Below are 24904 nucleotides of genomic sequence, written 5' to 3'. Positions count from 1 at the left end.
GGATGTGAGTTTGTCGTCTTAACCCTGTAGTGTACTGTGAAAGCCCATAATTAAAACAAAAAGAACAGTACTGCGCGAGAAGCTGCGTCCAATTTTGCAGGCTTTTTTGAGTCGTACAGTGTGAGCTGATGTCAGACCAGGTCACAATGACAAGCAAGGCATTTTGTCTACTTTTGTCATCTGCTAGCACACATTGCATAACAGAAAGGCTCATCATCACTCTTCACATTTGCTGTCACAAAAGCACAAAATGATGAGACACCAGCTCAGTATAGGGCAGTGACTCAGTATAGGGCAGCTACCCGTTTCCCCTGTGCTATTGCTATTGCCAGTCTATTGGTTTACTTATTTATATATTTATTTCCTTACTTGCTTGTTTTTTGATTTGCACTACCTTCTCCACACTACTAGGTTAAAGGGGTTTTACATGAAGGTAGGCAATACATACATTAACAGGAGCACAGAGTAATCTACTGTGGCAAAAAATGTAGAAATCAGTTAAAAAAGCAACAAGATTTTTTTTATGTTAACAATAAAACAGGAAATAGAAAACTGCAAATACAAGAAATTATCTTTAAAAAAAACAAAGCAAGATTGCTCTCCATTATAAAAATTGACATATATTGAATTTTAAGCATACGAAATGGGCAGTAACAATTTAATAGGTATAAAACATGCTAAGTTAAGCAGCACATAATAAGATATACACACTAAGGCAGTAACAGAAACATGGTTGAGAAAAGGCCACAGAGAACTGCAAGTAGACGACATGAGCACACAAGAAATGTTCCAGAGTTGCAGGTCAACACTTTTTTATCTCTGTTCTCTCATATGTCCTGTCCTTCCATTGCACTGCTTCAATTCTGACGTGTACCGGTTTGGCCGTGTCAGCACTCTACTTCGCAGCTGGTTATTATGCAAGCGCTCTGTGCTACAAACTCACTCGCTGCATCAGACTGAAAAGGCACTAAAAACAGCATGAGTGAATTTGGCCGAAAGTACCGCTGATTTGTTGTAGTAGATAAGCAAGTCTTGGGACACTGTCATGTCGCAGCACTGACTGAAGAAGAGGCCCTGTCGCAGTGTGTCGCATTCTTCATCGCTGGCCAAGATGCGACTTCATCGGTGCTGGCCTTCACACTTCTACCTACTCGCCTTGCACCCGGAAGTTCAGCAAAGGCTGCAAGAGGAAGTGGATCGTTGCTTCGAGGAAAACGTGAGTGTCTGTTCGAGCAGCATCGGCCAAAGTCATTGGTCCAACAGTGGGCTGTGTTTTCTGTGATGCTGGATTGCACGTTGGGCTTGTTGGGGCATCATATTTAAAGGGACACCAATGCTAAGCAATGAATTGGCTTAGATTAATATATTGTACCCTCAGAACTCTAATGTCATGATCTTACCATCATAGGTTTATTAATAGAAAAGAAAATTAAGGTCATAGTTTCACTTTTAAATTTCGCGCTGAAATCTCTGCATGTGACGTCCCGGATCTCAAAATGTATTTTTCATATTTTGGTGACATTGGCTCAACAAAATTTCCCGAAACTTGGGAAGGTAAGCCTATGGTCCCCTCAAAGTGCAATGTACTTCATTTTTATCGATTAGCAACTACGTAAGGCCTAGTAGATGCTGTCAAAATGTATGACATCATGACGGTTGAAGCGGGAATATGGTGCGGGAGGTGGTGTTGCCACCCGCATTTTCTTTTAACATGAAATTGTTTTATGCCAAGGTCCACCAAGACTTCACTGATGTATTTCCATCGCGGATATGACGTAAAATACACACTAACAAATGACAAAAAAAAAAAAACTAGAAGGAAAAGTTTCATCGCCAGGGATCGAACCCCCACAACCCCTCGTTCCGCAGCACGCAGCGCGAAACGACTCAGCCACAAAGCCTACGTTCTTCAGCATGCTAATGGTGAGCTATTTATATACACCATTTACCACTGGTGGTACGCAGAGCTCGGAGGCACTTGTTTTTGTTATCACCAGCAAGATGGCGCGAAGGGCGCACTTAAAGGTTGTCGCCCCGCTCATTGCGATGCGTGCGCCCCCGCCTGTACTTTGCCCTACAGGGCGTGGTCGCCCATGCACGTGCACTTATCTCGTGATGGGGGCGGTTTGTACGTCTTGTGCTTTTACCACAAGTTTACATTGAAGAGTGCACAAAGGTCACTTCACTCACTGCAGCGGCCGCCTTTGCTAAAGGAGCACGCGGCTCAAACACAAAGAAGTAACAACTGTGACAGTTAGTTCGTGCTCATCCTGTGTGTGTTCTTTTCTTCCTTCCTTTGTGCTTGAGTAGCACGCTGCAAGTTTCAAGCTGCTTGCCGTTCTTCGCATAGCATTCCAATTTGTTGCTATCACATTCATTGGTTCGCGATTGCGGCGAAACAATGTACAATAAATGCCCAACTACCTCTTTTAAGACACGTTTCACTTTCGTGTTATACCGATTCCTATGATGGAGGGATCAGCCATGTTTTTCGCTTATTTTCTGACTTGCCAAGCATCTTCTTCCGGCACGCGCAGTGATATTTAAATTGTGAAAGAGTAATTTACAAATATAAGAAAAATCGTTTTTCTCTTTAGTGTCCCTTTAACCTTTGAGGCGCTTTGTACACATCTGTGCACACAACTTTTTTTTGCCAGCTGTGTCAACTACTGGCTAAGAAAGAGCAAGGTACACTGAGGTTTGGATGAATTGAACCTCCTGCGAAATAAATATGTCTTCGTGTTTAACTTCATTTTACAGCGAAAGCTGTTATGCAAGGAAGCCCATAAGCGCATGATCCATTTCCTCTGGGTCTCAGTAAGTTCTTCGCCTCCCCCCCCCCCCCCCCCCCGTCTCTCTCCCACGTCAACGTATGTTATACAGCATGACGGGAGAGGGAAATAGCGACCAGGCGTCACCCAATGCAAATTACATAACTGGTGCGCCGTTTCAAACTTCCAACCTATTACAAAGGGCTGAGCCATAATTCTTCATCGTCATCAGTCGTCGCGTCAACAAAGTGCACATAATGCCTTACAGACGTGTAGCTGGTGCCTCGCTTTTCTGCAGAATGATGAATAATGGCTTAGTAGGTGCTTCCCAACATCATAAAAGTTGTGATTTATGGCGTAGTGGGTACCTTGCTAGTGTACTTGTATTAGTAGCCTCAAGAGAGCTTACAACGGGCTCTAGAATTGCCGCTCTTCCAGCTTTCACTGTGACTGTGCTGCGGTTTCCGCGCAGGCCTGTTGCTTTTTTTTCAGTGTATGCTGTTGCGTAGGATAACTTTGCTGAAGGCACTATCGTCATACGGGATAGTACAGCGAGCCATGCAGCGTGCGGCTTTTCGCGAGCCATGTCAAGAGTATAATTTTTGTTTGCTCGAAATGAAGGTAACCAAAAACAAAATTTCACTACATTTCTAGCCTGAAATCTGATTCTATTTATGCAATAACAGAACATGAATGACTTCGGGATAAATAAACAAAAGGGAAATTTCAGGGCTCGCTTCTGTTTGTTAGACATAACCTTAATGAGAACGAACAGACAATCAAGCCAAGTAAAGTATAGGGGACGTTATTTGTAGTAATTATGATGTAAATATGAAGAAATTAAAGTGGACGAAACGACAACTTGTCACCAGCAGGGACCAAACTTGCAACCTTCGAATAACGTGTCCGACACTGCCATTTGAGGATGGGAGGATGATTGCCGCCGTAGCTCAATCGGTAGAGCCAGGGTGTCGGAACGAAATGTTTATCGTTTCGGTTTTAGTTTCGTTCCACTGCAAAAAGTTCCGTTCCGTTTCTGTTCCGGAACGAAAAAATAATGTTCCGTAACGGTTTGTAACGTTTTTTTATGGAAAAGTTTGAAGCTAAAGTAATCATAAAAAAAAAAACATTTGATTTGTGATGTAGTTACTTGCCTTCCTCCTAAGAAAGCAGGACAAGGGTAAAACACGTTCTTCAGAGGAGCGGAAGTAACTGTACATATTGTTACGGGGAGAATATATTTACAATATATATACAGAGAATAAACTCAGCGGCTGGCAAGATGGCGCCCAGCTTGCAGGGTCTGTCAACGTCGTCCTCCTTGTCTTCTTCGTTGTTCCTTTTAGCCCGTTACATTATTTCCCGGCGGCTGAAGCACCAACCCGGTGCTCATCAGGAGGCAGTCGAGTGATAGGGCTTGAGCCGCGTAACATGAACGACGTCAGTGCGAGGGTGAACGACGGTGGGGTCACTAGGGGCGATTTCGTAGGTGACGTCGGTCACCTGGCGTAAGATGCGGTAAGGGCCTGAATAGCGTGGGAGTAACTTCTCGGAAAGTCCCAGGCGGCGCGTGGGGGACCAAAGCAGAACCAGATTGCCCGGCGCGTAGTGGACGTCACGATGGTGGGCGTCATATATACGCCTCTGGTTTTCCTGCGAGTCCGCTAGTCGGCGTCGAGCAACTTCGCGCGCCTCTTGGGCCTTCGTTATTGCCTCCCGAGCGTACTCCGACGTATAACTCAGTTTGGTCGGCAGGAGTGTGTCGAAAGGTAGCGTAGGGTCGCGGCCGAACAAAAGGAAAAATGGAGAGAACCCAGCGGTATCGTGTCGAGAAGAGTTATAGGCAAAGGTGACAAACGGTAACGTAGTGTCCCAGTCGCGATGGTCAGCGGAGACATACATGGATAGCATGTCAGTAAGAGTTCGATTGAGGCGCTCGGTTAGGCCGTTGGTTTGCGGATGATAAGCAGTTGAAAGCTTGTGTTTGGTGGCGCAGGAGCGTAGGAGGTCATCAACCACTTTCGAAAGGAAGTAGCTGCCTCGGTCGGTGAGGAGCTGCCGAGGGGCGCCGTGGTGTAGGATGACGTCCTCGAGGAGAAAGTCGGCAACGTCAGTTGCACAGCTAGTTGGAAGAGCCCATGTGATCGCGTATCGGGTTGCATAATCAGTTGCTACTGCAATCCACCTATTGCCCGCAGTGGACGTAGGAAAAGGGCCAAGGAGATCAACACCCACACGGTAGAATGGCTCTGATGGTATGTCGAGCGGCTGAAGGCGTCCGGCAGGATGGGTAGTAGGTTTTTTCCGTCTTTGACAAAGATCACAGGCAGCAATATAACGGGATACGTCGCGGTACAGTCCAGGCCAGAAGAAGCGCCGGCGAACTCTGTCATAAGTCCGTGAAACGCCGAGGTGACCGGCTGTCGGCATATCGTGAAGCTGGGCGAGAACAGTCTGACGCAGGTGAGGAGGAACGACGAGTAGTCTGTCGGGGCCGTCAGGACGCATGTTGCAACGGTACAATACACCATCATGAAGCTCAAACATTCGAAGGGAAGGGTCAGGCGTCGCGGATGTTAGCCTTTGGATAATATCGTGCAAGAAGGTGTCCCGCCGTTGCTCGATTCCAATGTCGTGAAAAGCGGACAGAGAGAAAACGTTGGTAGAAAGGTTGGCCGTAGAACTGTCTGGGGGGTCAACAGGATATCGGGACAAACAGTCGGCGTCTTGGTGCAAGCGGCCGGTTTTGTATACAACTGAGTAGTCGAATTCTTGGAGGCGCAGAGCCCAACGACCAAGGCGGCCTGAAGGGTCTTTCAGGGACGAAAGCCAACACAAGGCATGGTGATCCGTGATGACTGTGAATGGCCGGCCGTACAAATAGGGGCGAAATTTTCCGACTGCCCAAACGAGCGCCAGACATTCGCGTTCAGTAATGGAGTACTTGCGCTCAGCAGCAGAAAGAAGGCGGCTGGCATAGGCAACAACGCGTTCCCGACCTTGTTGTGTCTGGGCCAGGACTGCACCGATGCCATGACCGCTTGCATCGGTACGGACTTCTGTTGGAGCTGATACGTCAAAGTGGGCGAGAATAGGTGGAGAGGTAAGCAGTTCTACCAGATTGGAGAACGCATCCGCTTGCTCAGGACCCCAGACGAAGGCAGTGTCTTTTTTGAGGAGCTGAGTGAGAGGGCGCGCGACGTCGGCAAAGTTGTTCACAAAACGACGGAAGTAAGAACAGAGGCCGAAGAAACTGCGAACGTCTTTGGAACAAGTTGGCACAGGAAAATCTTTCACAGCCCGTATTTTATCTTGATCAGGGCGAACACCGAAGGAATCAACGAGATGCCCGAGCACAGAAATTTCACGACGGCCGAAGTGGCACTTGGCCGAATTTAGCTGCAGGCCCGCCTTACGGAAGACAGATAAGATCTTCGATAGCCTTTCAAGGTGCGTCACAAAGGATGGAGAAAAAACGATTACGTCGTCCAGGTAGCAGAGGCAGATGGACCACTTGAAGCCATGCAACAGGGCATCCATCATACGTTCAAACGTGGCGGGCGCATTGCACAAACCGAACGGCATCACTTTAAACTGGTAAAGGCCGTCGGGAGTGATAAAGGCCGTTTTCTCACGGTCCATCTCGTCAACGGCAATTTGCCAGTACCCGGAGCGGAGGTCGATTGAAGAAAAATATTGTGCACCGTGAAGGCAATCCAGGGCGTCGTCAATGCGTGGCAGAGGATAGACGTCCTTCTTTGTGATCTTGTTCAAATGCCGATAATCAACGCAAAATCGCCAACTGTTGTCCTTCTTCTTAACAAGTACAACAGGGGACGCCCATGGACTGCTGGAAGGCTCGATGATATTCCGAGAAAGCATTTTGTCGACTTCTTTTTGGATGATTTGTCGCTCAGTATGGGAGACGCGGTAGGGTCGCCGATGAATTGGTCTCGCATCGCCTGTGTCAATCCGATGTTTAACAACTGACGTTTGTCCGAGAGGGCGGTCGCCAAGGTCGAAGATGTCCCAAAAGGACGCAAGGAGAGCGCGCAGTTCATCAGCATGTTGGGTAGGTAAGTCGGGTGCAATCATCTGAGTTAAGGCACCTTGTTCTGATGGAGTAGTAGGGGAAGGTTTCTCTGCACACGAATCTCTGTCGTAACTTAAAGTTGAAATGTGGCAGTCGGCCGCCGGCATGATTTCCGCAAGTGAAATGCCACGAGGGAGAACTTGTGGACATAGGCCAAAATTCACAAGCGGTAGACAGGAGGCGTTGTCCGTTATAGTAACGAGAGTGTGCGGAAACGCAACGTTTTGCGAAAGCAGGACTTCAAGATTTGGAGACACTATATAGTCACCGTCGGGTACAGGTGGTACAGGTGAGACGCCGACGTAAGTAACTGTCCGTGGAGGAAGGCGAAGGTGGTCTGCGGAACAGAGCCGGCTTGGAGGGCAACCGGGAGGGTCAACAGCAGTAGGTAGAGCGAGTTGCACAACGCCGGCAGAACAGTCTATCAAGGCCGAGTGTTCCGACAAGAAATCAAGTCCCAAAATTAGGTCGTGAGGGCAATGTTCTAGGACGTAAAACATAACCGATGTGTGGTGTCCGGCGACGGTCACACGAGCTGAACACACACCAATCACGGCAGCTGTTCCACCATCGGCAGTTCGGACCACAGGGCTTGGAGCAGGAGTAACGACTTTTTTTAGGCGTGTTCTGAGGTCAGCGTTCATAACAGACACGTGCGCGCCAGTGTCAATAAGGGCCGTAACTGGCACACCGTCCACGTTTACACTGATAAGGTTCCGATGTGCGGGCAGGGTCAGTAGAGGATTTTGGCATCGGGTCGTGATTGCAGCATCACCTCTAGGAGCTGCTCCCGTCAGTTTTCCGGAGGTGAGCGTCGGAAGGAGCTTGGGGACGGCGATCGACGAGATGGGGGCGAGCGGGAAAAACGGCGTTGCGGCGAAGGTGAGCGGCTGAGTCGAGCGGGCAAAGAAGTGTCAGGCGTGAGCGGCTGTGTTTGCGGCGATGAGCGTGGATTACCGGGAGGGAGGCGATGGGACGGAAGGTAAGGCCATGGTGTCGAGTTAGACCATGAACGGCAGTGACGAGAAATATGGCCTACACGACCGCAGTTGAAGCATATTGGCCGGTCGTCTGGTGTGCGCCATTCCGCCGGGTTGCGATAACGTGGGGGAGCGGAAAAACGTCGGTTCGGTGTGACAGCAACAGTTGGAGTTGGTGGAGCATACTCAGGTCGATGAATTGAGCAGATGTTGTTCAGGCCGACGTTGGCCAGTTCCTGACGCACGACGGACTGGATGAGGGAGACGGTGGCGTGATGGTTGTCGGAGTTGAGGGTTGGTGACGTGAGCGGAGCAGCGGCTTCGATTTCTCGGCGGACAATGCGGACAACATCACTGGAACTTTCCGTAGAAAGCAGGCGGGGGTCTTCGCAGGTGGATGTAGCAGCCGTGTTAGGTAGGCGTGTAAAGTGATGGAGAACACGGCGGCTCTTGGCTTCCTCAAAGCGCCGACATTCAGAAATGATGTCTTGTACGGTAGATGAGTTCTTGAATACAAGCAGGTGAAAGGCATCATCTGCTATACCCTTGATGACATGGGCAACCTTATCGGCTTCCGACATCTGCGAATCCACCCTGCGGCACAAAGCAAGCACGTCCTGAATGTACGTAAGGTAGGATTCGGTGCACGTCTGAACACGAGACGCGAGCTCTTTTTGGGCGGAACGCTGACGTCCCAGAGGTCTGCCAAATAGCTCCCGAAGCTTTTGCTTGCATAACTCCCAGCTGGTCAGCTCTTCCTCGTGCGTTTCATACCAGACCTTCGCGGTGTCTGTTAGGTAAAAGATCACATTGGCCAGCATGAGCGTTGGGTCCCATCGCATACGTACGCCCACACGCTCGTATGTCTTTAGCCAATCTTCAACGTCAACGCCATCGGTGCCCGAAAAGGTACCTGGGTCTCTCGGGGGCTCCAAGATGAGGGTTGACGGGCCGGTTGGAGAAGGCACAGGAGCCGCTGAAGGGCCGGCATTAGTGACTTCCGTCGCCATTGAAGAGGCAACTAGGCGCCCGCTGCGAAGCTTCGTCTTGCGTGAAGTTAATACCCCGCACCTTCCACCAAAGATGTTACGGGGAGAATATATTTACAATATATATACAGAGAATAAACTCAGCGGCTGGCAAGATGGCGCCCAGCTTGCAGGGTCTGTCAACGTCGTCCTCCTTGTCTTCTTCGTTGTTCCTTTTAGCCCGTTACAATATGAATTCCTACCAACTAGCACAAACCAGTATACCCTTCAAAGTCATAGTATATATTTTTTTCCAAATTCAATCACAATTTTAGTGGGCTCAGTGTTTTGTGTCAAGGGAGTGAGCACGATCTCAGAGTGCACTCTGTGATGTGCGAGACCGCTGTTTTGATAAAAAGATTGCCAGGCCTGCACGGAATGTGCAGCACAGTCACAGCGAAAGTTGGAAGAGCGGACTTTGTAGAGCCCGTTGTAGAGTCTCTTGGGGCAGCTGATACAAATACACATGCAGGGTACCCACTACGCCATAAATCATCGTAATTTTTCTGAAGTACCGAAGTTCCCACTCTGTCATTTCTCGTGATTCTTCGGAGAATCGTGGTAGCCGCTACACATCTGTAAGGCATTATGTGCGCTTTGTGCTGTGGCTGATGACGATTAACTATGGCTGAGCACTTTGCAGTAGGTGGCCGTATTGGGCCACACACTCTTTGCGGAATTAGCATTGTGTGATGGCTGGTTGTCGTTTTACTCTTCTGCCACGCTGTATTACCTATGTTAACACAATTCCTTGCCCGACATGACGCCTGTATAGAGTATTTTTGCGAAGGAGTTACAAGCACCAGCGTGGCACTGTGGTGGAAGACTCGAATGCCACGCAGGGGACGCGGGTTAAAATCCCATCCGATCGTAGAAATTTGTTTCTCATTTTATTTTTTTCTTACTTCACGCGATAGTGGTCATGGACACGGGCGGCGGCGGGCAACTATGGTGCCAAAATCAGCTGTTCTGATCTCATAAGAGCCTTCGCTGTAACAAACTTCACCGCCGACAATGCCCTCTCCACTTTGGCCTGCGTGACAGGCCCGCAAAAGTCCACTTGCGCTAATATCAACATCTCTGGTTGCCACTGTTTTCGTTTTTCGCACAATTTCAACATATCTTTGCTTTGGAATTGCTGCCTGAGGTACGCGTTAATGCTGTACCCAGAGATATACTCACACTGCATGAGCTCAGTTGTTCCGGACTGCGAAGTTTTCTCGTGAACCGAAAGACGATTGAAAAAATTTCGGTTTCAATCCGGAACGAAATAATAGATAAAGTTTCGGTTACGTTTTCGTTCCGGACAAAAATATCGTTTTTTTCGTTTTTCGTTTTCGGTTTTCGTTCCGTTCCGACACCCTGGGTAGAGCATCAGACGCATTTATTCGAAAGTTGCAGGTTCGGTCTCTGCCGGCGACAAGTTCTCTTTTCGTCCAGTTTACTTCCATCACATTTACATAATTACTACAAATAATATCCCCTATACTTTCCTTGGCTTGATTTTCAATTAGCTTTAATTAAGTTCAGGATAAATGTATATTTAATTATAATTTAATTGAGATTAGTTAATATAAAAACACAAATCAACGTATTAGGACATTACTTTTGTTGCAATAGTATGTTGAGTGCCGCTGGTGTGGCACATCTAAGAGGAGACGAATAGGCAACACAGAAATGCACTTTGTTACGTTGGCTGAGACTGGCAGATGTCTAAATGATTGACCACGTGAGCACAAATAACATAACCAAAGACTAACCTGATAGTTCTCTTACTTACTTAAAAGTGCACCTGGCAGCCCATCTATAGCGAGACAGTTATCCTGGGCAACAGTGCTGACAAAATGACTACGCTGATCTTTGAGGCACAATACATAACCATCTATGATGACGGATGCATTCACCAAACCTTCCATTTCAAAACAAAAAAAAAGAAACCCATAAAACAAAGTAGAAGCAACTGATGGATTGGCATCACTCAGATAACAGCAAAATATCAGATAACAGCAGCTTTATCTGTGCATGTAAATGTAGCTGTTGAAGGCTTAGAAATACTTATATCATCAATCACTGGAAGCAGTGGCTGCAACGAGCCAGCCAGTAATCCTTGGCCGGAAAACCTCTCCACCCACCCCCCTATTTTTTGAAAAACATTTTTGTCGATGCCACTGATGACTTCAAGTCCCCTCGTTCTTATAGATCACTCTCTAGTATAGATAAAATTGATTTTATGTCCTTGTTATGACTGTTTGTTTTCAGGGTGAGGAGCCAAGCCTCGATGACATCTACAAGTTGAAATACTTGAATTGCGTAATCTCGGAGAGCTTAAGGCTGTACCCACCTGCTGTTCGGTGTGTAAAACATGTTTCACATAGCTTTTCTTGCTCACAATAATAGCTTTTTTTGTAAAGTTGCACCTGCATTTGCACGCATGGCGCGTATTGGCGAATCAGTGAAACTTGTTCAACTGATACAGGGAAAAGAAATGTCGCTCGAAGGTGATGCAATGTGCAAGAGGAGCAAGTGAACAAAATTTCAGCAGAAGAGTGGAACCGACACTGCGCGAACTTGCTGTAGCATACTATTTGAAATGTCAGCACTGAAAAAATTGTGCCGTGACTGCACATGTGAGCCAGTTCAGTTTGGATACATTCTCTGTTGGCAGCAAAAGTTGATATTATATAGTACTATTCACATTTCACAGCGTCATACTGAACTGCGACAGTTTTAAGTCAGCAGGTTAATACCTTGAAAGACACAGCATGCCTTTTTATTAAAGTAAGTGCATGTGCTTTTCAGTTTACCATTCTTTGCAGTGATGCTCTGAAACTCACTAAGTATCTGAAATAAGTGTTTAATTGCCTAGTCTCTGCATTGTGAGTAACATTTTATTCGTGATTCACACAGGTATGTCATTCCTGTTCCATTCATGAGAGATCGAGTTAAGGATTACTTTGACAAAACAAAACGCTGCTAAAGAAAAGAACCAGGTGTTTGTTGTAATGCAAGGACAGTGTGTTGCATAATCAGTTATTTGTGTCCTATAGGCAGTGTGCAAAAACTGGAGAGATGATGCCCTAAAGGATATGTCTACCTCACTTGTGTAAATAAGTTTGCAGGGTCCCAGCTTTAATTCTGGTGAAGTAGTGTTCTCGGAAACAGAGGCATTAGGCTGCAGCACCTTGTTCCCTCCTTGTTTATTAAAGTGTTTTCATATGAAAGGGGCATTGCAGGTTCTCATGCAACTTTATAGCGGTGCTCATTTGCCCGTGTCGCACCATGGCTTTAAGGACAAAATAATTAGGATTGAAGGCCTTGGCTGTTAGGACAGTGTCAGTGGGTTTGAAGGCCTCGGTTTTTAGGACAGCGTTATAGTAGGAGTCAATGCTTTTTTCGTGACAACATTAATGGTACTAAAGGCCGCAACATTTACAACTAATGCTCACAAATCAATCATGAACTTAGAAAGGCACTTTCAACACTTCACTATAAGTGTAAAGTGTTCCAGCACAGGTGGACAAAATTACATCGAACTGTTTTCCAACAGCAGCAGTTCTCATACTTAGTTGGCTCCTCAAAGGAGTGGTTAAAAAGCTTATGTTTTATAGTGGTTTGAAAATTATACTGGACAGCCCTGACACATATAAAGCATTGAAGTTTCTCTGACATGCTTCTCTTAATACAGATTCTGTTCCTACCAGGCTTCATATTGGTAAATCAGTTGGCAAAATCCTGCAAGGTGGAGGAAAGTTCATGAAAGCAAAAAATTTTCATCTACATAATTTCAGCTACAAAATTTCATGCGGGTTTCTATGAACTTTTTTGTCAACTAGGAAGCTTTCTTTTTGAGAAATCTGGTTAGATTTATTTGTAGCTTCCTGCTACAAACGGGCAGTCTACAACTGGGACAGTCTTTTTCCTTTTAATGTTTAATACCTTTAACTATTAGTAGTAGTTCACTGAAGTCATGCGTTATAGTCCCCACTAAGTGATGAGGAGCACCACAATGAGCACAAGGTTTACATGCCAGCCCAGTCTGCACAATGTTTGCACTGATTTTCTGGCAGAGTGATTGAACTTTGTTTTTTCTTTACCCTCTGTCTTCTTCGAAGGTATGAGAGAACGGCTTGTCAAGACTTTGTTCTCGGCAGCACTGGCATCAAGCTTTCAAAGGGCTGCATCGTGGGAATTCCAGTTTATGCGATGCATCACAGCCCCGAGTACTTCCCAGACCCCGAGAAGTTTGACCCTGACAGGTACGCACGGTACTGGAGCACACATTTTCTTGTCAATGTGAAGTTGGTGCACATAGAACTGCCCACCACGATTACTCTATAACTGTGGTTTTTTGCTGGGCATGGCAGCCCAGGCCTTAATGAAACTATGAACTATGAAGATGGTACTTAGATTCAGTATTACATTAAAAAGGCATTAGCATTTTGTATATTTATAAAATCTCGTAAAATGATGTTAAAGCTGCTCAGTATCCGAAAATTCACATAGAATAGAAGATATTTTTGTTATGTCCTACATATGTTAGAAGCACATATTTAATGTGCATTGATATTGGTGATTAACATTTTACATTTGCCTACTTGAATAGGGCTGATGATTAGGAGAATAATTCTCTGTGCAAGTTGGTAATAAGTGTTTAAAAAGTAACAACAGCACTGAAAGTTCTGAACATTCGTTATGCCAACGTTTGACTGTATATGCAAAGCAATACATTTACCTATTGCCGTATTATCCCATCTACTTGGACCCCTTTGGGGGTTCTCAGTAATATGTGAATGTGCAGGCTTTTTTTCCCACTAGGAAGCATTACTGTGAACCACCAAGGTGACTTTTGCTTAAAGACGTACTGGTGGGCTAGTCTGTTCATGATAGCTTATGGCAACGAGCCACAAAAACAAAAGCAAAACGGACACATAAAGACAGACAGACATAAGTACTGATCGCATCCATCTGGTGCAGATTCAGTGACGAGAACATCGGCTCCGTGCGACCCTATTCGTACCTGCCGTTTGGTGCTGGCCCCAGGAACTGCATCGGGATGCGATTTGCCCTGCAAGCCCTGAAGATGTGCCTGCTCCATGTGGTCCACAGTGTGGAACTAGTGCAGACGGAGAACACAAAGGTCAGCGCACGATTGCGCCAGTGTAGCTGACTTTACTATAAAGCTTGTGTGGCTGCTCGCATCAAGGCCAGTATTGTGTGGGTGCAGCCTCTGTCTAAACAACACAATTACACGGAGCTCAACAAAATGCTGCAGTTCATGCTGTTGTCACCGTTTCCTGCTGCGCCAATGAAGCAGCAGGCTCGCACCAGTTACAGAATTGCAAACGTAATTACCTACTAAATTCTCTGGAATAAAACAGTGGCTGGGCATGCAAACATAGCAGCCAGCAAGTGCATAGCCCTATCAGACTAAGCTTGACTGTTCCATACACACTAGACCCACTTATATCAAGGAATATTGTTTCTACATATTGTTAGCAGCATACCTGCCAAGTCTCCCGGATTACCCGGGAGACTCCCGGATTTCGAACGTTTCTCCCGGTTGTACGGGTCATAGGAAAATCTCCCGGAAATCCAGTTTTGCCCCGCGCGCCCAGTGCTTTGTCTGGCCACATGAGCAAAGTTGTCTGGCCACGTAGTAGAAAGGACGAAAGGATTCTTCTTCTTTTTTTTAACGATGGTAGAAAGGTTCAATCCAGTTGCATTGCGCATGAAGTAGCTGGGCACTTTGTGCCGCAGTGCTGCCAACGCAAACGTGTCATAGCGCTGCAGCCGCTTCTTGCCTGTGATGCGTACATATAAGTACATAAAAAAGGTGCGCTCTGTTTTCGCTAGGAGAGAGCGCTCGCAAGAATTATGGCACCAACACAAGCTCGTGATGCAGGTGGCTGTTGTTTGATGTCGTGACGCGAGGTGGGACGTTTTGCGTACAAGTGCGCAACGCGCAATTTAAAAATTGATCCTAAATGTGTTGTAGGTTATATCAGCCGTTAATATTTCGTAGATGATGCGTTTTTGTACACACAAATCTATCCCACAAGTTATCTCGCCTTCAGAATTTTGTCACTACTGCTTTAAGTGGAGAGCCCAACACTTCAAAGGGTAGCCGTTACCGATGTCTGTCGAGATAGCGCGTTCGCCAGCGCTCGCGACCGTCCCCGTCTCAATGGCACCCCTTATGGTCTCTTGCCCGACAAAATAACTGTTAAGCAAGCGACGACAGGCCTCGCACGCGGACCGATGTTATCGCATGTGCCCTTCGCGCGACGGTGACGGCCGGGTCGTTTCATCTGTGCTTCAAGCGCGTTCGTCCCTAGAGCTAGCGCGCTTTTACTCGCACGTGAAACAGACGATGCGTAAGTGATGTTATCGGTTTGGAGTCTGTACAGATCAGCGGCGACCGCAAAATCCCGCTGACAGTAGGCAGTTTTAGAATAGTGTACGCTAAGTTAGCGTTAGCGTTTGCGGCCCGCTATTTCCGTCACTTAACGGGAGCCCGCAAGCGGTGAGCGTACGACGCATGCGCAGTGGCGCGAAAAGCCAACGCAAATCTTTGCGTATGCTATTCTAAAACTGCTTAGTAGGCAGTTTTAGATTAGCGTACGCTAAGTTAGCGTTTGCGGCCCGCTATTTCCGTCACTTAACGGGAGCCCGCAAGCGGTTAGCACACGACGCATGTGCAATTGCGCGAGAAGCCAACGCACAGCTTTGCGCACGCTATTGTAAAACTGCCTAATGTCCGTATAATTGCTATCGCAGTACCCCCCCCCCCCCCGCGGTCGACATATTTTATACCCTCCCCCCCCCTGTTGAGTAAATATCCCGGATTCCGTTTCTCCAAACTTGGCAGGTATGTAGCAGTTTAGTGTTATATCTGAGCTTAGTGTACTGTAGCTTAGTGTTCGTACTTAGTGTACATCCGCTTCTGGTCAGCCCAGTATTGCATCCTGCCCGAGATTGACCCATACTCACCTATTTCATTGTTGATCCAACGAACACAAAAAAAAAGCATGCAACTCTAGCCGTGTACAGCTCTGCTGTAATGCTTCCATTGGCATTATTAGTATATGGCCACATCTGTGTTCATGTATGCCATTATTAGAGTGCAACAGGTGATGTTGGAAGTTAGCATTGTGTTCGTGCGACTCCCCAACCTTCTTTGTTGTTTTTGTACAACCAAGCAGTTCTTGTGGGTGTCAAGTTCTCATTCTTGGAATGCAGCTGACTTGTTCCCAGAAAAAAATGGAGGCTTAACAATGGCATTTCCACTATCCCCCTGGGCATAACTTTCAGTGAAAGTAATCGTGATTTTACAGATAACTGCTTTCTTTTTCTTCTGGCCACAGGTCCCACTGAAGATGGTCGTGAGCTTTGGTCTGCTGACTGCTGAAGACATCACCATTGGTGTGAGGAAGAGAAGACGTCTCTGAACTTCACATCTGGATGAACACCTCTGCATGCCCTAGACCAGGGGTCTCAAACACACGTCCCACAGGTCGCCAGAGCTTTTCATTCATACCAGTTGTGAAACTGTGTTCCGAAACACGGACATGCCTGTGGCCGATTCTGCGGGGGCCTGCAGATTGTCGCGCTATCTGAGAGCAGCAATAGAAAATACTAAAGCGCCGTGGAACCGCCCCTGCTAGCGCTTCTCATGAGCTGCTAAATGCTGCACGCAGTGCAGGCGTCGCGAGCGTTTGTTAGTTTATTTTTTAATCAACAGATGATGCACCAATCAGCAGACCTCCGCGAATTTGGCCAATGGCGTGTCCGGATTTTGATACATGGGGCCTATTGGGGAGCTTCGCAACTTGTATGACTGAAGAGCTCTGGCAGGCCACATGCGGCTCGCTAGCGGCCCAGCTTACACATGACTGTCTTCGTCCCATATCTTATTTTCTTAATTTGTATGTTCATGAATTACACAGATGTGACTGGTCTCAATAATTTTTTTTGGTGAGACACCCCATCCGGTTGCCATGTGTTAAAATATAACCACGGAACAAAAACTGTACGGTTAAGACTCGATCTAACGAAACCCGATTTCACGAAGTTCCCGATCTAACGAAGCAATTTCAATTCCTCGATAGGCACCCATAGGGCTCAATGTTGTCATCAGCCCAAATTAGCGAAACAAACCTGGCTCCAAACCCGATTTAACGAAGTCTTTCCCAAAATAAATGAGTAAAAATGCGATGATTTCTTGCTCATTTAGAGACAGGTGGGTTTTTCTTCAAACGTGCACTCTGGCGCTGTCGAGTTAAAATGTGTAGCTGTCCTAGTCACGGCCCAAGCTTTATTTTGTTTTGGCAAGGCTGCACGCCGCTCCCTTGCACGAAACAACAGGCTCAACAGCTTTTAGCGCTGTTACATACCAGATGGTGCTAGGGTAGGCAGTGTTTTATTGTCCCTGTGAATGCTCCCACAGGAACACTACTGTGGTTGCCTTCATTGTTCCATGCTTTATGCGAGAGACGGCACTGATCGTCTCCTCCCAAATCTTGTTCTTGTCAGCCTGCTCACACAATCTCTGCTATCATTCTCCTTGTCTTCATATGTTGGCAGCTTGTCATGGGTTGTGTGATTGTCTACTGATTGTCTACCTGGTCTACATCGCCAGGACATGGGAGGCTCCATGTCCGGGCCACCCTCTCAGACTCTTAACATGCACAGGCGTGGGTTAGAGGCAATTACAATGCTGCGGTAGGTTCTGGGTGTCGCTATACGTTACAATTTTAGATTTCTAGAGACTTAAAAGTTCCTTTCTTGATTTTTAAGGTCTTTCCAATTCAACGAAATAATACAAGCACAGTCAGCACTTCGTTAAATTGAGTTTCAACTCTATTTCACAATCAGCATCCATATTTCAGTCAATATGGAAATCAGTATCAATATGTTTCTCGAAACCTGATGTCAAATCCTCTTCAGAAATGACCGATATTTGAGATATGGGAAAGGCCTTCTTTCCAATTGCAATGTTAGCTGACATTCTGTTCAAACTACCCCCCCCACCACCCCAACTCCAACATGCATCACTGTTTTGGGAGACTAAGTTTCGTGACTGCGGCCTGCTAGCGGAGGTGAGTTTGAGACCCCTGCTCTAGACATATAGCAGGAGTAGCGTTCAAATGCTGCACTTGATTTTCTAATGCTTTTTACCCCTCAACATCGGCAGGGGCATGGCGTACACATCACTATATTCGTGGTAATCAGCCACTCACACACCATGTGATAAGATGAACGCAGGAAAAAAGAGGGAATTCTTAGGGTATTGGAAAAGTGTGTAGAAACTCAGGGAAAGCTTAAGGAATTTAGACATCAGTCATAAAAATATTTCCTTTATATCCTTTAAATGCACTTCTCCTAAATCTGCCTTGATTGCTTCTCACTTCATTTGAAATATTCATGCCAGCAAAGCAACATTGTTTTGGCAGATGCCCTCAAACAAGGCATTAAATCTGAAAGGCATTGCGTGCCATACAAGAAAAGTGAGCAAGGTTCGTGTCTGAAAGCATGGCTGGCTCATGCAGCAAGTGTCTCATAAGTGCTCCATGATGTATTCGCTTTAATAAGCTTTTGTTCTGAAACAATTGTGTAATGAAGGAACTCACAATTGTAGCAGAAAAAGTTATTGCTGTGTGCTAAAGCACACAACCCATATCTCACCCATATCTCGTTTGGAATTACAAATACTATACAGTACTACTTCTTTCTTCCTTTCATGTATGGGCTTGACTGTTATCTCATTTTAAAAGAGTGAACGTTGTGATAACACTACCTTGAGTGGATTTCTTTCGCCATGTTTCACCAAGAAACAACACACTTCACACGCAACGCTCCCAACCCTTTGTTAACTAGCTCGCTTTCATGCGTTGAATTGTGATTTGTTGTTCCTATTTCACTTACTGAAAAATGTTTTCCGTTGACTGTTGTTCCAAGGCGCTGTTTTCAACAGACTGACGCATCTTTTGCATTGGGCACCACTGTCTCAACGTTGTGAAGAAATTGGACCTGTTCCACCAGTGCCCCATATTTTTCCCTAAATGAAAGCTGTTGGCTATGAACACAAGTTAACACAACTGTAAGCTACACACCCTTGGTATATACTCTATTGCTCTCGATGCGCACGCAGCGGTTACATTTCATCACGTCAAGTCAGTAATGCTGCATTAAGTGCAAGTCAGCGTCTCCTGCAGTTCAGAGGTGGCGTGCAACCGCAGCTGAATAAGCCCATGTGCAGCAACGCGAAGAACGTGCCGCGCTGCCTGTTGAGAACCAATGAAACAGGTTCCATTGCAGGAATGTCTGGCACAGCCCACACGAAATGCAGATGGAGCTACTTGGAGCATGACGATGTTCAAGCCTGGAGGCTTACGAAGAGGGTTCAACTTCAATTGAGGATGACACAGCAAGCCGTGGGAAGGAAAATGATATTTATAACATTAAGGAACAAGAATAGAGCAGAGTGGGTCAGGGACATCTTAGGCAAAATCAAGCAGAAATAGGTGTGGACCAGACATGTAGAGCATAGGCAAGATAACTGCTGGTGATTAAGAGTACGGTGGCATTAAGATGCATTGTTGTGCATCTGTTTGGACTCGGCAGTCGGTAGCACTCTTACGTACTGGATGGCGCTACGAGCAGGGGTGGTTGGTTTCACGATTTCATCGCACTAAACATCTCCTTGCAACTTTCTGCTCAGCCTGCTCCCACGGTCCCTTCATTCATTCTCCGTGTCTCGGCATATCGTTCACACATGATTGCTTCACGTAACTGCCTTTATGGCCTGCATCGCCTGGACATGGTGTCCCCTATGTCTAGGCGAAATGGAAGGCTCCATGTCAGGGCTGCACTCGGGCCGCCCTCACGGACTTTTCACATGCATAGGTGTAGATTATTGGCAAGAACAATGGCCTGGTAGTTTTTGTCGCTTCGTTACAATTTCAGATATTTTTACAAACTTCCCGATTTAACAAAATAATCATTTCATCATATTAAGTTTAAACTGTATAGAATATGAATAATGAGACAGGTTAAGGAACAAACAGTACAAAGCACTTTTGATGATGTACAGCTTCTTACAAAGCACCATGACCAAAGTGCGCACGAAACTTGTAAAGCACACAGAATTCACAAGAGGGGGGCAGCTTGTGTTAGCACACAATTCATTCCACTTTTTGACAATTAAGGAGATTAGGTATCGCTAACCTCATTTTTAATCCTACATATCTCGTTGGCATGCATTTTTTTGTTTCTTTATTGTTTGGTTATTTTTTGCAGATTCTGGCGTTGTTGACACATACACTTACAAAACTTTTTTTGTTGATTTACAAGGCATTTTTTTACCAACCTTGTTAAGTTTTCGTAGTTTGTTTTTTTCTTACATTTACTGCTGTTCAGAGTATCACAGCTATTATTTCGTGCTTATAGTCGCATATAAACTGCTCACAATTATTTAAATGATTTCCTTGCTAGCCAGCTGAGTCATCACATAGTGTTGGGTCCCGCTTGTATTGCTTTTTGTTCTCTGCCTTATACATGCTGTGCCATTTCCAATAAAAACAACTGTTTATACTCAGTGCTTCATTCCGTCTTTTTCTTCTTTTTCACCTGTCTTGTCACTGGCGCTCTTTCACCATAATTACATAAACCGATTGACTATAGGCCAGCTAGGAATCCTTATAGTACCTTTATCACAGAAACCATGTACTCTAATTATACATATCTTGACATATGCTTGAGCAGGTTAAACAGAACACAGCTAAGACTTTCTCACATGCCAAGCCAGCAAATTGAGATGCTTGGTGCACTATTCAGATTGCTGACAGTTTCAAGTCGGATCTCATCTTACATTTTTGAGTTATGTAATGATTCTACTCTTTGTCCCTCTACAGTCCTCGTAATATAAAACAGTAGTCTGTAAGATTTTTTCATACCCTGCCTGAGAGGTCCAAGATCAATGCTTAAAGGGGCCATGACACCCAATTTTCTATCATAATCTGTGTTATGTTGATTAACCTTGTGCATTCACAAATAAGCTGGTGAAATGTTAGCGCATTTGGTCAAGCACTTAATTCATAATCTAATATTTTTATAAACACGCCAGTGGCCCAAGACTCAAGCAACACTGGTACACTCGCGAGCCGTGACGTAAGAAGCAGCTAGCTGTGCAAGCGTCTGCATTGCGGCGAACGATATTGTTCCGTGGTCAGCTGCACGTGATATCGAGATATTTTAGCTTTCTTCAGCTTGGCTCTGAAACTGAACGATGTGCAGCGGCTGAAACTTTGGTAGAAGACGATGTTCAGCGGAAAATTATTAGGCTGTAAAAAAATATCTAAAACTGTCTTTATGTACAAACGGTATGTTACCAAAGATACAAAGTAGTTCCAGCCTCCTAGAATGTTTCATCACTGTGCCGGGCTTTCCACGAGCAAGCAACTTGTGAATTTTTATAAAATAAACACTAGTAAAGACATCTTTATAAAAATTTTAATTTGTCTTTTTAAGATAATTTTTAGTGTATGTGCAAAATCTCATCAACCTAAGCCAAGAAACTAAAAATTACAAACGATCCCCGCATCCTCCCTTAACTGGCATAATGTGTTTTAAAGAAGTCATAATAGGTTAGCCTCCATACTTTAACAAATTAGCTGACAATTAAGGTATTGTTCAGGTTAGTTCAGGTTACAGCAGTTTTTAAATATTTTTCCTGATGGTTTTCTTTTTTTTTTATTATTGTTAACCTCTCCTGTATACATTTCTTTTTTATTGAATTCGAGCCACTATTTACTATTTCAGTTAAATCTGCAGACACACTTTTGACATTCAAGCGCCTCTAAAGAGACATATTTATTCTCTAGCATTCTTACTTGAGAATGACAGCACCAAATGTCATTGTCAGTCCATGTCAAGATGAAAACAAAGTCCCGTGTAGCTCAGCGATCTTTAAAAGTGACTTTGCAAAAACCTGTAAAATCCGTGCTGTTTGGAAATGTCAACTTGATGGACACTTCTATCTAAATTACATAGTGGCTTAGGGCAACGAATGTCAAGCTTAGTTTGTTTTCTGCGTAAAATATTTTGAGTGATACCTCGGAGTGTAAATTAAAAATTCAGATAAGATATAATTAATCTTGACTTAGACACCACCAGAGTGCTCTGTCGATGTACCCCACTGCAGGAGACAAGATGCACCTGTACGTGGTATCATTCATACTGTTGGGAACACTCGCAAATTTTTTTTAGAAAGTGCGCATTATATTGCTACAGAATAGCTATCATCTATGGAGAAGAGACAAATACTTCGAAGATCATGACAATTTGGAGACTGTTTTGTGCCACTGCCTTAGAGTGTAGTGCTCGGGTACTCCCCTGAAAATACACTTGTATATAGGCTTTCGTCTGCATCTCTTCGCAAATAATATGAATACCCATGTTCACTTCTCTCTATGCATAGTTGTGATGCTGGGGGTCCTGATCCCGGAGCTACAGCAGAATGTTGTAGTATCGCAGGGGCTTGGCAGCAGTGTTGTACGGAACGGCGTTCCAAGGAACGACGTTCCAGGAACTAGTTCCTTTTTGTAGGAACGGAGGAACGCCACCGTTCCATTGAGGATCGGTGGAACTGTAACGGTAACTCGTTACGTTTACGCAGTAACGGCAGAGCGAACGGCGTTCCTTCTGTAAACGTTCCTCGGCAATTGAACAGGCGCACGCGTGCAGCACATCATGCGAAACAGGTCGGTTGGACGACCGTGTGAGGCGCAGGAATCGAAAGCTCGCCTCTCACTTGACTATGCCCGCCGGGGGTGCAGGGAAGCGCGCAATGTCAAGACCACGGTGTTCAAAACCGACCACGCGCAGGAGGAACAGCTGATTTTTTTTTTTGCTTTTGTCTGAGCCAGTCTGACAGCAATCACGGGCCGTTCTGGAGTGTAGACACACCTTAGAGAACTTTTACTTGACATTCGACTCGAGAATCACTGAACCGCATTGTATGCTGCCGCCAGGAAAGGCCACGCAATTTTTTTACCTCGGTAACTTTTTTTCTTCGGCCAACTCGAAAGTAGCTTTTGTGTGTGTGGAGGCGGGGGGGGGGTGGGGGCTGCCTATTCGGTTCGTTCTGCTGCGCGTCCCCGTGACCTTGTCGGCAAAGGGAAAAGTGGGGGAGCCGACTTACCGCAGTCGAGGCGCCTACGTGTGGTTCCGCGGAGTTTTCGAACGGCGCGAATCATCTTCGCTAATCCGGTGTTTGACGCGCATGGGACAGCGGAGCCAATCACAACGCCAGGAACCGCAGAAAATGAGTGAGCTGCAGACTGGGAAGCTTCGGCCCAGTTCCTGGGAACGTTTCACTCGTCGCGTGGTCTTTAGCGGCTGGCTCTATCATCCCTTTATATCTCGTGCATGCCGCCAGCAGCTATCGACAAATCTGTCTCTTGACACCCGGTTGCGTGGATAGCGGGGACGAGGACCGAAGCGCAGAGGACGCGGGTGCTGTAGTGGCGACCGTCTGGTGCCTTCGATGGTTTCGTTTGGGCAGGCATCCCTTGAACATGCGAGTTATCTGCGCGTCTATCGGTCTATAAGTTTAATTATAGTTCAGTTCGACAGCTGCCGCACCGATAACGTCAGTCAAGCAATAAACGATACGCGTACATCCAGCGCTACATTCTCGTTGCGCCCGCTGAGCCTGTCCTTGCCCCTATGACCACGGTTGACTTGTCACTATTTGTGTACAACACGGCAGTACCTTCACGCACTTGATGGAACGGTTGTTCAACATTGCCAACGAAGTGCTGACGAGAAAACAGGTTCCTCAGTCGGATACCAACGTCGAGATGCAATTCTTGCTGAGTGCGAACAAGGGACTTTACTAAGTTGCGAATATGTGTCCTGGACATTATTTTTTACTCGCACTGCAATATTGAATCAGCACTCATTAAACGAGCATGCATTGTTCTTTCCGATGTGGTTTCCTGTGCAAGAAGCTTATTTATGTTGGTGCATGTGTGGCAGGGGCGTAGCCAGAAATTTTTTTCGGGGTGGGGGGGTTCAACCATATTTTATGTATGTTCGTGCGTCCGTTTGTATGTACGCGTGTATATATACGCAAGCAAAACTGAAAAATTTCGGGGGGGGGGGGGTTTGAACCCCCCCCCCCCCCCGGCTACGCCCCTTTTGTGTGGGAATTTCTATCTGACTATCTGAACCGCAGGATTCTGACGGCGCATTTGAAGGCTGACGTAGAAAGTGCCCCATGTGTAGCACTTGTAGTGGACGAGCATGAACGTTGCAGTTAGACACATGTCTGTTGTATGACCGGAGGTCCCTAAAAAAATTCGTCTAGGAGCGTTTCTTTAGATTCATTTTATCTACGTATAACCTACTGCTGGCGATGTCAAATTCGTAAAATATATGTAGCTCAATGTTAGCTTTAAATTGCTCACTTTATTTCGCCTCAGGGTTATCCGACACTATATTCTGATTAAAAATTCAAATGTAACGTTAATGCAACGACACGTTCCAATTTTCGAAATGTAACTGGAACGAGTTCCTTTCGCATTAAAGGAACTTGTAACGAGAACTCGTTCCAAGATTGGGAAGGAACGAGGAACGAACTTCCGTTCCTGTTTTAGAGCAACGTGTACAACACTGCTTGGCAGATATGGTCGTGTGCTACCCGATCTCAAGGATGTGTTCAATTCCTGGTTATGGTGGCTGCTTTTCAGCTAGGGCAGAACTCGGAAGCACCTGTGTACTGACATTAAAGTGCACATTAAAGGATGCCAGGTAGTGAAAATTTATTTCAAGTCGAGCACTATGATATACCTCATAATCAGTTCGTGGTTGGGCAGGTCGAAAGTCAGCATATATATTTAAGTGCAGCGCACTTTAGGGGCCCGGGCTGTCGTCTCATGTGGTTGCGTGGCATCATGCTCAAAGTACCAAAATAGGTCAAAAGAGGGCACTACTAGTCAAGTCAATGTCGAAATAGGTCAAGAGAGGGCA

At 45.9% G+C, this 24904-nt stretch overlaps 1 protein-coding gene across 1 annotated transcript in view; it reads left to right on the top strand.

The window, feature by feature from the left end:
* Positions 1-16731, top strand: part of LOC119406658 (cytochrome P450 3A8-like) — a 29615-nt gene extending 12884 nt beyond the window's left edge. Inside the window, 6 exon segments of the mRNA XM_049419982.1 lie at positions 1055-1143; positions 1145-1216; positions 11132-11223; positions 12985-13128; positions 13847-14009; positions 16237-16731. Coding sequence (XP_049275939.1) covers positions 1055-1143; positions 1145-1216; positions 11132-11223; positions 12985-13128; positions 13847-14009; positions 16237-16320 — 644 coding nt within the window. The 3' untranslated portion in view covers positions 16321-16731.
* Positions 16732-24904: the final 8173 nt, after the last annotated feature.

Source organism: Rhipicephalus sanguineus, chromosome 10 (genome assembly GCF_013339695.2).
Source record: "Rhipicephalus sanguineus isolate Rsan-2018 chromosome 10, BIME_Rsan_1.4, whole genome shotgun sequence".
Taxonomy (NCBI): Eukaryota; Metazoa; Arthropoda; class Arachnida; order Ixodida; family Ixodidae; genus Rhipicephalus; species Rhipicephalus sanguineus.
This window is presented reverse-complemented; position numbering and strand designations above follow the sequence as displayed.